The sequence below is a fragment of the Nestor notabilis genome, unplaced genomic scaffold, assembly GCF_000696875.1.
Source record: "Nestor notabilis isolate BGI_N333 unplaced genomic scaffold, ASM69687v1 scaffold14974, whole genome shotgun sequence".
Classification (NCBI taxonomy): Eukaryota; Metazoa; Chordata; class Aves; order Psittaciformes; family Psittacidae; genus Nestor; species Nestor notabilis.
Window position 1 is genome coordinate 45375 of NW_009924421.1, and position 18522 is coordinate 63896.

At 38.6% G+C, this 18522-nt stretch overlaps 1 protein-coding gene across 1 annotated transcript in view; it reads right to left on the reverse strand.

Moving 5' to 3' along the window:
• The window catches only part of LOC104404214 (polypeptide N-acetylgalactosaminyltransferase-like 6), an 88192-nt gene that overhangs the window by 15804 nt on the left and 53866 nt on the right, over positions 1-18522 (reverse strand). Inside the window, exons 5-6 of the mRNA XM_010012596.1 lie at positions 16741-16848; positions 4303-4524 (exon numbers count right to left, since the gene is read on the reverse strand). Coding sequence (XP_010010898.1) covers positions 4303-4524; positions 16741-16848 — 330 coding nt within the window. The remainder of the gene's footprint in view (positions 1-4302; positions 4525-16740; positions 16849-18522) is intronic.

Consider the following 18522-nt stretch of genomic DNA (forward strand, 5'->3'; position numbering starts at 1 on the left):
CACCACATGCTGGGAGAGATGCTAAGACTATGGGTCCCATAGTCCTTATGGAGAGTGGATAAGGTTTAAGAGCACAGAGAATACAACCTTTAAGGGGTTTGATTTCTCCCTCTTTTACACTGGAGGTGTCCGAGCAAGACTGTACATACAGGCTTTTTAGTGCTGCACTGACGTTTGTGAAACATCTCTCCCAACATGTGGTGTTGGTGTCACCTGAGTGGGATTTCTGCTGGTGTATCATCCGACTCCTGTGCTTTAAATGAGGTATAAAGTCATAAGGTGAAGTCCCTGGGTAAACCCAGATACAGTAATCTTTGGGTTTTACAAAAAGCAGTGAACTTATGTTAAAACTACAGCTTGCATTCTCTAAGTTAGCTGGCCCATGTTAAAGAGATTTTTCTCCAGAGTAGGCTAGGCCTTGAGAGTAGTTTAGCTCGCTGGCACTGTGATGGGGAAGGAGATACCCTGCATGCTCATCACAGCACAAAATACCCTGCATGCTCATCACAGCACAAAACTGTCTGTGCCAAAAGCAAAAAGTGGGAAAGCATAGAAATCTGAATTTATGTTTAATATGGTCATCTGTTAGAATGATGAATGTGGAGATGGTGCTGGGACTACCCTTAGGGTGCCCCAGAACAGCAACAAGAGAGCCACCCTGGTGCTATCAGTTTATATAATACTTTCCATACATTTGACTTAATGGCTCAAATAAGAAAGTGGCTGTAACTCTTTGAAGACATTAGCAATGTTCATTTATATTGCTTTTTTCATTTGAACAGCTCTTAAAGCCAGTTTTAGCTTACATTCTCAGATAAGCCTAGGGCCATCAGTGTCTACAGATCAAATATGGAAAAATGAGCCACCTTTCCTGTCAACTGATACATAGTAATTTTAGAAGTATTTATCCTTTGTGTGAGCCATAAAAAGGAAAAGTCAAAGTTAAAAGAAGCCAAGCGCTGCCAAAGACCTCACTGAAGAAACAGGGGACTCTGTTATTCAGCATGACACTGATCCCAATGAAAGAATTTGAACAGCCCAGCTGTGTGCAGCGCTTGCTCTGTGCAGGGTGGGGAATAGCTGGTTATATCTCCTTTGTACAACAGACGTGTGACACTTGGTGGGCTCAGATTGACTCATTAAGAGTACGAGTATGACACTTTAAAAAAAGGAAGTTATCAAAAGAGAAGTTAGTGAGTTCTTAGACTTTAATCCTTTTTCAAATGTGCTGTTCGACTTAACTTCATGGGTGACATTTTCATGCCACTGCTGTAAAACACTTCTGTAAAATTCAGAAGTTTGAGAGTGAGAAAGGACTATTTTCAGGTCCTACAGCTCAGCAATAATGCAGCGACTGAAAGACTTCATGTATATTGTCATTGAATAACAAGTTCATATAAAGCAAATGAAATTAAGCTTAAGTATTTCTGTTTTGACTGAATAATTCTTTTTTTCATATCACCTTGACTGTAAGACTCATGAAGTCTAAAATAAATTACAACAGCTGACATTATATTATTAATTTACTGTAAAAAGTGTTTTCAAAGATATTGTTGGAAGCTGTGATAGCTGCATAATATATTCATGCTGGATTACAGCTTGCAGACTCATGAGTACTTCCTAAGAAAACATTGGATATCCAAATCTCACCTAATGAAGCTATTGTTTTAACTTCATTCAACAGGATTTCAAATACACATTACAAATAAATTATTCTGTCTTAGAAAGAGAATGGGATGGGTATTATTGTTTTTCCATGTGCAGCATACTTCCCAGTATATTTGGAAGGGTAAGAAAAAAACCTAATTGAAAACTTTTCTTTTTTCCATGATGAGAGAGGAAAGAGTACAGTTATCTCAGCCAGACACAGAACTGACAATCTCACTAACCTTGTTCTGTCTGGATTTGCTGTTACATTGCTTTACTACACATATTTCAGATGTTACAAGGCAGAATAGAATAGTAAGTGAACGTACACCTTGCCAGCCACGAAGGACAAAAGGCAGAAACATGCAGAAGAGATAAAGCTATGACAAGCATAGTGAAGAAGAATGGTTTTTACTTTTCAAATTTCCTTCTTTTCCATCATAGTCAAGAAATGTAGGGGGTCACATTTTAAATAAATGCATTTGTAAAAAACCAGGAGTTGTACAGAGGCTGTTTATGAGATGTCTGCTTTCTTACCACGCTTTTACTACCTAGATATCAAAATGCTGGAGCCAAAAACTGTCTGAGTACCTCATTGTTTATTCTTTCTCACACTGGTATAGACAAGCAGACATAAAGTCTTTCCAAGTGGAAGCAGAGAGGGTACTAAATGACAGTCTTGGCACAGACTTCTGGTGTGTATAATCAGCAAGGTTTCTGAAGCTGCTTGATTCTTACAAAGCAATAACACACAGTCTGTTTTCCTCTTTCAGCTTCTAATTATGACAACCATTGACCTTCAAGTTTTTTCAAGTATCTTGCAAGTGCCAACAAATTAATTAAAACTTCACAGGAATACGACAGTCTCAGGAAAAAATAGAGCAGCAGGGCTGAAACTTCTCATTGTTTAAGAGAAAGTACATTTTAGAGGAAAAAAGAAAGCCTTTGGTCTTCGCTTCCTTCCTAAAAACTCAGTAAGTACTTTTAAGGTACAGATTTGATACTACTGCTGTGATTTTTTATTTTCTTTGTAAAAGTCTTGTTTTTTATGCAAAGGGTATATTAATATTGTTGTGAAAAGAATGAATACCTGAATCGCTATCTATTCTGCTTAGACCCTCTGGTTGAGTTAAGGGTTGTTCAGCTGCCCAGAGAAATTACGTATCTCATGATCACAGTCATCCAAGGACACAGATATATAGATGTGGAAGATGGTGAACGAAGATCATAGTAGCAGTTGCAAAACCCTGATCCAGCTTGACTTCTACTGATAAACTCCTTACCCCATGGTATACATTAATCCCGTAAAGTGTGGACGGCAGCATCAAAGGTAAAAGAAACTTCAACAGCAAAGGAATTAATTATTGCCAAGAAGTAGCAAACAGTAAGACACATGTAAACTGAATTTCCTTTGAACATCTGTAATTGGCAGCTGACAAAGAAGACTTAAGGACTGCTGCTACCATAGAAAGTTATTTTTAAAATTTGGAATGAGGTAACTTGTTTTTTAAAAAAAGACATTCTGGAGAACAGTAGAGGCACCTATGTTTAGAAACCCCTTGCATGGTCCAGCCTTGACTACTGCGGATATGCAGAGGTGTGAGGGGTCTTACCAAACGCTTTGATCAAAGTTTCAACTTCAGCCCCAAGAACACCTCCAGCAAAATCAGAGAAGGCCAGAATTCACAGTACAGATAATTCCTATGGTTTTTAAAAGAAGTAGCACAATACATTGAAAAAGCAAAGCCTTCTTTATAAATCTTAATGAATTGAGAGGAAAAACCGTCTGCATTGCCACGTTTCCATGGAGTGAATGCACTGTAGTTCCTCAGGGTAAAAAGCTACTGCAATTTTTCAGCAGAGCTATGGAAGTAATTTTCTGTCCCTGCTCTATTTGTGTTTTCATTTCTTCTACACAAAACAAACTGTCAAAGCAGGATGTGCTACAGCTCTGCTCTTCAGAGAGGACTGAATGCAGAACATCTTTGATCACAGGTAGAGAGTTCCATCAGGCTGTTTGCTCATCCCTGCTCTGGAGTGATGCTCAGATACTGGCTTTTCTTTGGTGGTCTCCCCCTCCCCTCATCCCCCAAATGAGAAATTGCATTTGTCTGCTACTGGTATTCGGCCATGACAGCACCTATAGAATGTAGACGACAAGCTGAGCAAAACCAGTCCTTTTAAAAGAAAAGTATCAACTGTTACACTTGCAACATGTGAGCAAAACAGCAAACTTAACTCCCACTACATACAATTGTCCTTATAAGAACAGGAGAAGGTATGTAAGTTGGTATGCAAAAAAAAAAGTGTTGACTTCAGAGCTCCTTTTTACTGAGGTGATTCTCAGCATCCAAAATCATCTTGTGACATGCAATAATGAGTGCTATATATTCTTTTCCACATTCATATCCTCATTGTGCATGCATCTCATGGCCTGTACACACAAAATTGTAATGAATTATAAAAGGGACAGCGACAGTGCTAAGACATGATGGTTTCTCATTTTAATGCTAGTCCAGGGATTGTTCCAACCACTGTGAACTCCCTTAATAACACTACTTATCGTGGGAGCTAAATCTAATTTCATAATTTTAATTTCCTGCAATGTAAAATGTTAGATTTATTTAAATTTGATCCAATTTCTGTATTCCTCACCTCTCCCCAGGCAGCAGGTGGAGGCTCCACAGGAGGGTAATATTTGGGGACATCCCAAGCCACTGCAGCCATGAACCACTTGAAATCTTTACATTTAAGGTGCTTGCGGAGTTCCTTCTGGGCAGAGATATCACCAGTTGAGAGATGTCTATACTCAGGCCGTCGCTGGTAAATGTATTCTGCAAACTCATCCATCCATGTCTCTGCCACGCGCTTCAGGTTCTGTGCAGCAGAAAAAAAGCAATTATTAATTTCTTCCTGCTTTGAGTGAATTCTGTTTCTAATGGGGAGAATGAAAGAAGGAAATTCAGTAGCCCACACAACTTTTAAGCTTGGCTGGTCTAATTTCTCAGTCTTAAAACATAGAAAAATAGTGGTAAATGTAGGTTATCTTCATTACAGTGTTAAGCAAATACTACAGAGTATTAAGTACGTTGCTTTCATGCTGACTCTATAGGGTACGGTCTTCTGTCTGGTGAACATCTTATTTTCCTTCAGGTTTTTTGCACATCTTCACATGGGTTTTTGATTAATGATGGATGTTGAACAGAAGTTTTCTTTCAGCTGCTCACATTGGTACCCATGCTTTTTTTCCTGTTAGTTCAGAACCTCCTAATGTGCTTGAACGGTTCAAATTGCTCCTGATTTATTTCACTTTGCATTTGAAAGGCATATGAACTTTCAGCTGTCATCATACTGCTTGTCTGCCCCACTTCACAGCTGGTTTTGTGCTACCTTGGGGCTGGAAGATCTGCTGTGTTGGTGTGCTAATAAGTCTGTGCAAAAGCATAGCACATAACCCTGAAGTGGAGCTGACCTGAAGCAAAGCAGCTTATAGAATAGGTATGGCAACTCGTGACCTTCTGCAGTCATACTGTAGACATATCTAAGACTATTTCTGTTCCATAAAACCCAGTTCTGGCTTATGACCAACAAAGTTTACTTCTGTTTGCATTTTACAGGAAAGAGAATTACCTATTTTTCTGCATAAGAGCTTATTCAAATAGTAATGATTTAAATTAGATGCCTCAAATTATAAAAAAATAAAAAAAAAACTTACAAGGGAAAATCCTGAGTAGATGAGACTAAAGAGCTATATTTATTGTTATTTAACATCATGGAGTATGAATAGGCTGGGGGCAAAATTTTCTGTATTTTTTTTGTTTTTAAAATTCCTCCTGCAACTCAATCCACACAAATTCATACACAGATGTTGTAGTGGAGTACAGGCTTGGTCTATTTTGCATTTCCACAGCTGCCCAATAACCTCTTATCCCACCAACAAAGCAACATCTCAGTGGATGATATTGAGACACTAGGGTGTTCTTTCTGCTTTGTTTGTAAAAACAAGATAATCAAGTTTTATAATATTCTTTTTATAGAACACTAACTGCAAAATGCTGACATTCACTCTGTAATAAGCTGGAGGACAATATACATCTGATTATCATCAACATAAGGTAATGTTTCTTCTCAGAACTTTCTCTGCATCTAAGTAAGCCTGATTCGTACTCTGATTCGCTTTCAAGATTCATTTGAAAATTCCTTTCCTGAATTTTATTAATCCATGCAAACTAAATGTCTCTGAACTAATAAGGCTTATCTGAATACAAAGACAGCAAGATACAGAAAAAATGAAGTACTTTTAGCTGACACCACAAGATAAGTTTCTCTGTGCTTTCTCTCTGTGAAGCAAATGTTAAAACCTGCAGGGATAGAGCAAGTAAAATTAAAGCAGTGTAAGAATTCACAACAGTTATAGCCTTATTCAAAAATGGCTTGTGCTCCACATAAAGTTGACTTGTGTTGTAATTTATCTGACAGTGGTATCTTCATATTTAAAAAACATACTGTAAAACATACTGTAAAAAGAAGTATACAGTAAAAATATTGTAAAAACATTCTCTTAGGAAAGAAGAATTTAGAGTAAGTCCAGCAGCAACTTACCCCATCAATATTATGAGACGGCTATGCTGGAGTGTTCTTGCTAGTTATTTGGCTGCACTAGAACTGCATTCTGCTTTAGATGATTATAACTGAATAAAAGAGGAGTCCAGGAGAAATATTGATATTATACCTGGTTACTAGCTCAAATTTCTCATTCACCAGTCAAAACTTCTTTGTTTTCCAATAATTCCTTTATCACTTTTTTGTGGAGAGGTGTAAACCCACTGAAAATTGCATTAAAAAAAAAAATTCAGTTCTTCCCACCATTCTCCAACTACCAGGTAAGACACTTTAGACAAATCTATTTAAAACTTTGTTCTCCAGTTCTTTGAAGACCATTCTCTCCATTGTATGCTAAAAATCCTCCCAGACCTTGCCAGATCCTGTAATGAACCTATAAAATATTCTTACCATGTTCATATACTGCTGTCATAAACTGAACCCTTATGAGGGAGCCCTTTGAATTTCAACAAGTTCCCTTTTAAAAATACAAACTCTTGATTTCCTAGCTCTAAATCTCCATACTATTTATGAACATGACTGCAAGGAACTCTCTGTCCTGGAGTAGTGGGAAGCTCTTTCTGAAACTGCCAGTTACCAGACAGCAAGTACTTAGCATCCAAACTCTTTAAAGAGGTTTGTTGACTTCAGTTAGCATAGGTTTCCTATCCTTATTATCAGTATGCAAGCCCTGTAATAACACTTTCTTTTAAGATAAACATAGTAGTAAAACTTCAAATTGCAGTTAATCCCCATACTTGAACTGAACACAGTCAGGAAGAGCTGCTGTCCCAAAAGCTAGGCTGGTGCAACCTTGCACAATAAAGGTGAACATTCCTATTTAGAACACACTAACCTAGCATGTTCCCGGAGCAAAAATACAGGCTGTCCAAGATAAGATGAGTGAGCTCTTGTATGCTGTAAGATCCCTGTTCTGTTGCTGTCTAATAGCATGAAAAGTCACCCAGTGTGAAGAACCTCCTAGGAACATAACTCTGCAAATGTCAGTGAACTGCTCATCTTTTACTCACCTTATCACAACAGAAAGGCAGAGGACCACAACCAAAATGAGAGTGCTCATCTCTGAGCATTTCAAGGCCTTCTGATCAAGTGACTTACTGTAAGGTAAGGATCTGATTTCAAGTTCTGTATGAGTCTCCCAGTGTTGCCTTTCCCACAATCTGGGTGAATGTCTGACATGGTGGAGAAAGGAGGATGGTCACTTCCTCCATGCCTGAGCCTTAGGCTAGGCTAGACACAATCTGAGCATGTCAGCATATTAAACCGCAGAAGTGGGAATGGTTATGAATAGCTATCAAATCTTGACAGAGACTAATTGCAAAATGGGTGCTAAGCAGTTTGACTTTGTTAGGACTTTATTCTGTGTGTGTGTATAGTGTTGCAGAACATAGAATCATAGAATCATAGAATAGTTAGGGTTGGAAAGGACCTTAAGATCATCTAGTTCCAACCCCCCTGCCATGGGCAGGGACACCACACACTAAACTAAGTCGGCCAAGGCTCTGTCCAGTCTGGCCTTGAACACCTCCAGGGTTGGAGCATTCACAACTTCCTTGGGCAACCCATTCCAGTGCCTCACCACCCTCACTGTGAAGAACATACAGGTCAAAGGAGTTTAAAAGCCTACCTGATTAGGTGTCATTTTGTGAACATTTTATGGCATTGTTTAAGCACCCCTCAGTGTGCTTAAGTACCCCTTAGCCTCACAATGAAGCTAATCTACAATGAATTTAGAACAATCAAAATAAGAGTTAGATTTGAATCTTTTTTGATTTCTGTTTGTACTCTTTGCATAATCTTCTAAAGAAAACTCCTTTAAATACCAGTTTCTCAAATGGCATAAAGTATCTTTAATAAACGAAATATCTTTATCAGGTATCAGAAGAGTCAATTTTGGGATATCTTTGTGGTAGATCACACTTGCCTGGATTCAGTCTTAACACCTCACATAAACACATATGGAAAGCAAAAATGGAACATTTCTACAGCTGAAAACTGCTGTAGCTTAGCTTGGTTGTCAAATTAATTGCAAGGTTACAGATGTCCAGATTGCCCACCCTGGTCTTTAAATAGAAATAAAAATAAAAATTAAATAGGAGCAATTAAATGAAGATCAATATTAATCAGTCACATGATTGACGCGCAATGTAAGGAAGTCAAAGGAACTCTAGATGAGTACTTGAGATGTTTCTCAGGAGCTATCCATGACAGACCAATGATAATTTGTTCTCTCTCTTGTCATTTTCAGTGAAAAATTTCTGTACAAGACTGAATAAAGCTCAACAATATTTCAGTAGATGCATATTTCTATATGTAAGGGTGTGAGAGTTATCACCAAAAAGCTGTGAGATGCACGCAAAAGGGATGGCAAGCACACTAACACTGACTCATCAGCTGTCATCAGTTGCCTATGCACGTATTCTTGATATAATTAAGTTTTGTGCCACTATTACGATTTTAGTCTCTAGTAAATCCTGTATTGTTGGACTTATATTTAGACAAGTTTTCTTCAAGTTTGCATGAACTCACACATTGAAGACTGTGACTTTGTTTTGCATTTTCACTTGGCAATAGCCTACAAGACAGTAAGTTACAATGTCACTGATACCTGGATGTTGTGGTTTAACCCCAGCTGGCAGCCCTCTCCCCTTACTTCACCCCCAGTTCAATGGGGGAGAGAATTGGAAGGGTAAAAGTGAGAAGACTCATGGGTTGAGATAACGTCAGCTTAAAAGATAAAGCAAAAGCTGTGTGTGCAAGCAAAGCAAACCAATGAATTAATTCACTACAGGCAGGTGTTCAGCCACCTTCAGGAGAGCAGGGCTCCATCATTTGTAATGGTTACTTGGGAAGACAAATGCCATCACCCCAAACATCTCCCCTTTCCTTCTTCCTACAGCTTTATATGCTAAGCACGGCACCATATGGTACAGAATATCCCTCTGATCAACTGGGATCAGCTGTCCCAGCTGTGTCCCCTCCCAGCTTCTTGTGCACCTGCAGCCTCCTCACTGGTGGGGTAAAAAGCAGAAAAGGCCTTGACTCTGTGTAAGCACTGCTTAGCAATAATAAGAACATTTGCTTTTCAAGAAAGTACCAGTATTATCAACACTGTTTTCAGCACAAATCCAAAACATAGCCTCACATGAACGACTATGAAGAAAATTAACTCTACCCCAGCTAAAACCAGCACACTGGACCTCAATAAAAGACTTTAAATCAAATTGACTGGAGAGAGAGAGAGATAAATGAGGACTTCTCCACTTGAAAAGAAGACATTTTTCATGGACCATTTTGTCCCTTTCACTTTCTTCAGTGAGCAGGGAAGATACATCTTTCTGATCAAATGACTGTCCCTTCTTTTTAAGTGTGTAAGATCATCTGTCATTTTGAAGAGACATGATATTACTCAAAGAAGTAAGAAGAAAGTAGATGCTGGCCATGAGAATGGAAAAGTGGCGTGAGGCAGGGACATGTAAAAAGACAGATTCATAAATATTCCCTCTAAACAATGTTTAACTAGATCAGTCTCTAATATGAGAGGGTAGTTCCACATTTCATAACTGTGGCTGGTGTGCTAGCTTGCAATGACAGCAACAGAGAGACTCTGTTCCGCATTGCAAGCCTGCACAGCTCCATCCTCCAGCTGTATCTTTTCCAATTGACATTCCAGATGCAGCAGTAATTCATGTTTTCAGTTTTTCCAGATGTTCTAAAGTAGATTTTTATTATCTGGTGGCACTAAAGCAGCACAATGGTTGTATTATTGGTTTAATGTCACCTGCACGACCTGTCTTTCACCTGCATAATCTGTTTTTTCTGCTTTTGTGCCTGTCTCACTCTTTTCATGAAACTAACCCTGACCGCAATCCACAGACTTTACTTTTGTCAATACTAAACTATTACAGGAACATGTGGATCCTGTAACAAGTTCCTGTTGTCTGAACATTTAATCTGAGCATTTTCCAGGAAGCTGGATGTCACCAGCTGGTGTAGTCTTGTCTGTTATGATAGTAATTTCTCTCATCAGCCAGAACATCAAAAATCACTTTCAATTACACCAATCAAATATGAATCACCACAGCACGTCTGAAGCCTGACTGTATTTCAGTTGTAAAACAGAGAGGATATGACAGTTTATTTGCTAAAAATAACACAACAGTCTCTGCAACAACTGACATATTAATCTCTTTTCCTTCCTAGTAAAATTCCAGTGGGGTTATATTCACTTCATCTACACAATCTTCCTAATTTATTGTTTGTTTTGTGAAGCACAGTGTTACTACCTGAAAACAGGTGCCCTGTTTACTTCTGGAAGCAGATGTATTTCCTTTGGCTGGAAATAATAGAATATACAATTTATTTTACATAAAACATATTTAAAAATTGCATTGGGATCCATCCAGCCAAGACAACTACACTTTATGTTCCTCTCAAAGACGGGTAGCATAATGTCACAATCAGTCAACATGGAGGAGAAGAACAGAGTATGACTGGAGGAACCCATCCAAAGAGTATGGATTAGTATGACAGAAGCAGCAGGGTACAAAACTCTGGGGCACTCACATGGAGAAAAACGTTACTCTCAATTTCATGCAAAGGTCCTACCATCAGCACTGGAACAGAACCATTTATCATTTAATCGCATTTCTGCAGTGAAAGCACAATACAACATCTCCTGGACACTAATTACAGCTTTGTGATGTTCAGGTCTCAATACCTAAGCTGCCCACATTGGTTAAGCCTAAATGGGTATTTTCATCCCTTTTCCCCTTCTTGCCTGACTCCTTTTTAACTTAGACAGTACTAGTGTTTGTCAATCTTTTCCCCTCTTGGGTATCTTATTTGGTCCTTTACACTTCAAATTTGTTTAAAACTGAACTGGATTTCATTCCAGCAATGGATCGTATTTGTGTACAAAAACCCCATCCAAATAAAGAGATGTCTGCAGGCATAAAAGGAATGCTTCTCCATGGAAGACAGTATGCTAACTAGGTGACAAAGCTGGTAGCGTGTTTAAATAAATCCTCTAAGAGTTAGCACAACTGGCAGAGAAGCAAGAGGCTATTTATTGTCAGCCTGTAGTGTGCAAATACCTAGAACTGAAATTCCACAGATGTAATCTGACAACAGCCAGGATTTCACTCCTTCTATAAAGGTTTTTACCTCCACCACAAAAAAAATTAAGGTCTACACTTTGGAAAAAAGTGAAATAAAACAAAAAAACCAGCCCACTGACTAAAGGCTATGTCTCTGCTCACTGGCTCACTTAGGCCATCCTGCAGGGCTGGGAGGGCAGGGATTGGCACAGTCCATAGAAGGATGCTGCCTGCCCACAGCTTTCGGCCATGGGTCTCTGCAGGCTGGCTGCAGGGGAGCTGCAAAAAGCAGAGTGACAGTATAACAGCATCTTCACAGATTTGTTGGCTACTGCTGTGCTTCCTTTACAGACCCATACTCTGGGGGCACATATAGACCACAGTCAACCTCTGCAGCTGGGCCTGGAAGAGAGTTCAGAGGTTTGATTCCAGATAGATTCCTTTAGCCATGTAACTTTGGTTCCAGTGCTAGACTATTGGATGAATCCTGGAAAGCAGATACCACCACTTTGATGTTGCTATTGTCCAGAAACACCTAGCTCTCCATCTTCTTTGTATTCTTTTTGGATAGCTAAACTGCCTGTTCTGTTGCGTTTATTATCTCAACAGCAAAACATCTATTCAGATTGGAGAAAGTATAAAATATTACATTTTAAAAAATTACTGTGACTTTCTTGTATTCAAGGATTAGAAGGTATTAATGCAAAGATTTTCTTTGGTAAGTGCTCTGTTCGAGGTCTTGGTTTAATTAATTTTAATAATGAATTTATAAATCTGTTAAATGAAAAAGAATGGAAACTTAAAAGCTGTATTGTATAACATCATAATTATTATATATTATAGATGCGCTGTTGCAAGAATGTGATTCTTGTTTGATTCCTAAATAATTTACTTATTCTAAGATGATGTTTCAGCTGCTTACTGTGACTGCTGAATCACTGCTGACTTTGTGCTAGTCTTTTGTGTTACAGATGTGACTGGGAAAGTGCCAGCAGTGCTCCCTTAACAGCACACTACATCTATTGGTTTGCACCCTGGTCACGACAAAACATAGCCATTACCTAACTGATTCTCCTTGGCTCTTTAACTTGCCTGGAAACTGAGAAAAAAAAAATGGTTCATGGGCTCCTTTAAGAAAATCCCAAACATTATCTGCAGCTGGAAAAAAATTAAAAAAGGCCAAACTGGTCATAATATTAAAGGAAGTTCTGTCCAAAATTCAAATATGGTTACAGCACTGGGTGGTACAGCTACAGTAATTTTCTCTGAAGATCCTTTTCGAAGCGGCATGAAAAGGCTGAGTAGATGGTTCAGGTGGGAATTTAAGCCCAACTTTATCAGCTGAATTCCTGAACCCAAACTCGTGCAAATTCCAATTCAGTGCCACTGTGTATTGAGGCATATGTAATAGTGCTTGTGCCTGCTGGGTCAGGAGGATGACTGTGCTCTGGGATCCCGTGCCCTGGTGTGCAGGGAGGAATTCAGCTTAAGGTTAGGATTCACCACACTGCTGGATTAGCATCCGAACTTGAGCTTCAGTGGGATTGCCCTTCCCTTCAGAAAGGCCTAAAGCTCTAATGTTCTGTAGTCAATACTAAAATGCTCTGTAAAATACCTGCAAATGAAAAAGATTTCTGTAGAATCATAGAATGCTTTGGGTTGGAAAGCACCTTAAGATCATCTAGTTCCAACCCCCCTGCCATGAGCAGGGATGCCTCACACTAGACCATGTCACCCAAGGCTCTGTCCAGCCTGACCTTGAACACTGCCAGGGATGGAGCATTTACCACTTCATTGGGCAACCTGTTCCAGTGCCTCACCACCCTCACTGTGAAGAACTCCTCCTTTATTTTGAATTTCTGAGTTAATCTCTGCATATCCTGCGGATCAGTGAGCTTTGGTAAATTTCTTATGGCTTTTATAGAATCACAAATAGAAACCCTCCCCCCAGTGGGAAACTAGATAAAACAAATAATAAACTGAGGTACTCCTACAAGAAAAAGCTAATAATATTTTAAAGTCTAATTTCATAGGTAACTGGATAAAAGAAAATGGCTTATCTAGAATTGTTAAAAAGGAAGCAAAAGTCAAGAATATCACTAAAATATTCCAGTAACACAATTAGAAGTTTTTAATAGGGCAGCACCTTGTATATGACTTTAAAATTTCAGGATTTGCTTTCTATATGTCTTACCTAATACAAACAGGGAAAAGTAGTTATTAGTCACTGCAGTTTTATGTAGAGGTTGACAGGTTTGAAATGAATGAAAAATTATGTGGTGTTTCCACATCATAACGTGGAGTCAATGTTGACATCTGCATGCCCATTAATCTTGATGTCCAATTACCTGTAAATTGGACACCAGCTGAATTTGGCAAGCAGCAACATCTTAAAACGTCTCCACACACAAAAATTCAGCTTTTTTATCTGCATTTGTTGTAACAGTCTGTTTTATAAATCCACTATGCATGTTTACAGCTTGCTTTACTTTTGCCCTGTGCCACCAAACAGCATTTCATAAGATGTTTTGCAGTTAATGGGATATGTGTCAGCAAAAAATACATGCAGGCTTTGCAGTCTTGAGTGACAGGTAAGAAGGTAAGAAATATGATGAGAAGGACATAGAAAACTGATGTCATGATACATACCACTGTGTGTTGTACACTAATGGTTACTTATTGATGAGGAGGTGGAATAGAGTTTCTGACAAGTGTCTCCTTTAATAAAGTGTAGGTGATCCCCTACAGGGTCACAGCTCTTTAGAAATATATCTAGGTTGGTCAGTTGTTATGTAGCTGGCTGAAACTGTGTTGAAACTTACTGCTAAATGATAATAGAAAGGTGAAATCCCCAGGGAAGGTAAAATGCTCACCTTAAGCATTATTTTTAAGGGCAAACATAAGCTGACACAGCTTGAAAGGAAACCCATGGTATGATTTGGGCTATGCCTGAATTTATCTAAAAGCTCTGTCCTCTTTGTAACTCTAGCCTCCATACCCTTTGTGCTGCTGCCGTGGGACAGAATGGGAAAATCTGTAATTCTTTAACACAGTATCTGCACAAGGTTAATGAAGGGGCTCTTGTGATCATTTATACAATCACAGATGGGCTTCATAGGGCTCATTCCTTTATGAACTGCATCTCCAGCACCCTCCTTTACATACCGAAGATGGAAAAGGATTTAGTAAAAACCTTTGTGGAAACTACTTAGTAGTGAAAAGTATTGCTTTTGGCAGCAGGGATAATACTTCCACATATTCTTGAGTGTGTTATTCATTATAGTCTTGAACAGGAGGGAAGTTTTAGATAAAATACTCATAAGGGCTAGACTATAATCTTTCAGGATGTAATATTATATTTGGAGGATAATGGAAAGACAGCTGAAATATCCAGCCCACTCCTGTGCATACTCCCCTACTATTTCTTTAGCTAACAGCTCCATTTAGGGCAGTTTATTTGGAACTCAGGGTGTCTGTATCAAAGGGATCGACACACTTAAGATGAGTATGTCCTTTCCTTTCCTTTTCTGTCTTGGACAAGGAAAAAAGAGTATTTTTATTTTTAAAATAACACACAATTTGATGAGTGAAGGACCAAACTCTGTCTTCCTTGGCTAGTTATTGAGATAGCTCCAAACACTAAAACATACAGAAGACCTTATGCTCTTGGCAGCCTTGATGCAATGTATCCTAACATCAATTATTTGATTTAGAATACTGTATTGGGAATAAGCTGGGGACCTTAGAATTTCCTTTCAGTAATAAATATATGCCAGAAATTTACCTAAGCATCATGTTTTGGAGCCCCACAACATGTAAGAAAATATCTATTATCTGAATGGGAAGGATAAGACCCTCCCTACCAGCAAACTACATCTTTTCCCACAAGATACAGAGTAGTCAGTCTGTGCATGGGCAAAGGTTTCATTTTTACAACTAGAAACGGTTTTTGGTAATATTTCATGACAGATTTATTGAAATCAAGCTAAATTAAATACTACAGGCAGGCTGCAGGCTGTGGCTACCTGATGGTTCTAAGTACTCACAGTGCCTCCATGAAAGCTAGTTAAGTGTTGGACTCCTCGAGATGCAAGTAGTCCAAATAGAAATGATTGTATTTTGCTCCTGCAGATAATGCACAAGACATTCTCTATATGAGAGAGATACTTTGTGTGTAACAGAGAAAAATAGAGACTGAGTTTTAGATTTCTTATTTCAAGTAGTGTGTGTTTTTTGTAAGGGATATCATAAATGAAGCCATTTCTTTCACCCAGTCCAAAAATCTGGATGGGGAAACTCTGATACTACACAGAGCTATACTGGGGGAAGATTTTAATCTCACAATTTAGTCAATACAGTTTCTGTCATTACCACCAATGCCACCACTAATGCCATCACTGTATTGTGTGTCATACTGTCTGCACTGGTGTTCTTTTAAGGTAAATCCTTCTTTCTATCTAGCCAGCTGTCAGGCAGGCAGCACAGGCAGCTTCTTTCCTCTGCTGCAGTTACTACAGAAGGCTTTGTCCTGTGGTGCTGAAACCAAGAATATCTTCCCCTTAAAGCAAGAGATTTATTCTGTTATTCATACCACATTTTCATTATTAAGAAAAAATACGATTCATAAAATATTACCCTATGGCAATATGCAGACTTTAATATTAATGCCATTTTATAAAAAAATACCCCAAACCTTTAATACAGAAAAGATTAAACTCAAGCATGAATAAATACTAGTATCTGCCCAGAAGATATCTGTGCCCTTTGTCTCATCTTTTGACATCCTGCGAACATCTCCAGAAAGTTACAGAACATTTTCTCTTGAGCACATTATCCTGAGCACATCATGTTCAGGAGTCCTTCAGAAATGTCTAGAGATCTTGTGATTTCTCACTCACAAGGCTCCAAGCTGGCTGTATTCTACAACTAGGCTTTACACAATAATTAGACCATCGTTCAAATCACTGTTACTCAGTCCTTTTGTCTCAGAAAACATCTCTTCTGTGACATTCTGCCTGTTCTGTTAACCAATAGAAAATGTGCATTCAAATTGGTCCTGCTTGTAAAAACTATGACTGGCAACACTGTGCAATTCAAGAACCATAAGCCTTAGGTCATTCCTAGGCTCTCTGAATCAGCATGAAACGTGCTTCTATGCTGAGACGTCCAGCCCTGTATTTTTAAACTTCCATTTATTCTTGGCAATTTTATCTCTGGAAGGCAGCATAACTGCAGCAATTGCACATCTCATTTCAGAAATATAAAAACACATTCAATTTTCCATTTTAATGGTTTACTGGAAACTATTTCACAGGGAATGAGGAGACTGATGATGAATGAATACGAAAAACAGCAAGACCAAATTACTTACCCGTGCTAGGCTCGTTCCAGAAGGGACTTTATATGGGACATACTTCCTGTAGATATGCCCAACTCGAGAGCATGGAACATCAAACATGCCACCTCCACACATCCACACCTGGAAAGCAGTAAGAAGGCAAGTGAAAGAATGATTCCTGGAAATAAATGAGGCAAAGAAGGCATTTTAAGTAATGGGTATATGAAAATGGCACATCATTCTGTACTGACCCCTCTCACAGTCATACTGGTGGCCTTCTCAGTATGATGATAACCGGGATTAGGTAACATGGCAGACTCTCCTACCTGGAATCTCACTGTGCAAAAGCAGAGTATGTTCAAAATAAAATCATAAAACGTATTTAGAATATCTACCAACAGCCCTCCTGCAATGTGACCGAGATAAATTGTGTCTGTTGTTTTAAAACACACAGGATGAAAATTTCAGAAGGCGGCTTTGTGAGTAAAATGGGCCAGCAATCAGATGGCCCCGCTTCCCCCCTCCCTCCCTAAAACCTGGCTTATTTTTCGAATAGTGAATACAGTGCTTAAATATTAAGGTGCTCTTCATTTAGTAAAGATGTTCTTTATTCTTTGGTAAGGGCACTCTTAATTTTGTAAATAAAAAGGAATAAAAATCAATTTCCTTCTGATCAAATTTATGTAGGCAGAGGAAGAAGAACATGTTGCTACATTTTGTTATTAATATTGTAATACTGAAACAGATGGAACCATTTTAGTAGTGATCTTGGCAACCCTGGCGTAACAGTTGGATTTGATAATCTTAAAGGTTTGTTCCAACCTGGTTGATTCTACCTGGAGTATACAAGTTTGATGCTTCAGGTCTGAGCAACCAAAACCAAGTCAACACTGATGTGAGCTGCAAGTACTTCATGGCTCTAAAAATCAAGCTGTTCCCTGACAGCAAGTAAGAAATTATTCACAATTCTTTGGCTAGCATGATTAGGCTTTACCAAGTGTATGTGAAAGCAAGCTTTCAGAATAACTATGGCAATCATGCCAGCCTATAGGCATGATTTTCTATACTCTGGCAATGCAGAGACACCAAACTCCAACATGATTATTAGATGACTTATGTACCATACTGACAACATTTGTAACTTTCTGATCTCAGAGAAAGTAATTTGACTTTGCAAATCAGAAATACGGAAAGCAACAACGAAACTACTCCCCAAAACTCCCAAGCAGAACTCTTTAAGTGTCCTAAAACCAACCACAAAGAGCTTAACACTATTTCAGAGTAAAAACATTGGTATTATAAAAATTAATTTCCTAATCCTGGCTAAACAGTTTCTTGTTCCCTACAAATTTAGAACAGAATAGCTGTTATTCCACATAAGGAACACTTGTGGTCTCAGCTTTCAGCCTTTAGACTAAAACCAAAAACATTGTAAACCCCACCTCCAATTTAAAAGAAAACCACACCAAAGCTGAGAGAGAGGGCTTGTCCTTTCCATGTCTCTTTAGGTGGACATACATATAGATAGTGAAACATTGCCATGAATCTGGATAAGAATTTAGGTCTGTGCATTACGTATATGTGAAGGAATTTTAGCTGTGTGTATCTGATACAGTCTGGAGCAAAATGGTATGACATCAGTTTGTAACTGAGGCTAAAGCAGAGCAGAATGTAGACAACTGAAAGTTTCACCAACAATTTCCATACAGAAAGGAATTAATCCAAAAGTTGATACACTGAATAAAAACAACAGTAACCAGACTCTTAAGAAAACCGAAAGGTATCACAAAATATGATGTGATCACAAATACTCGG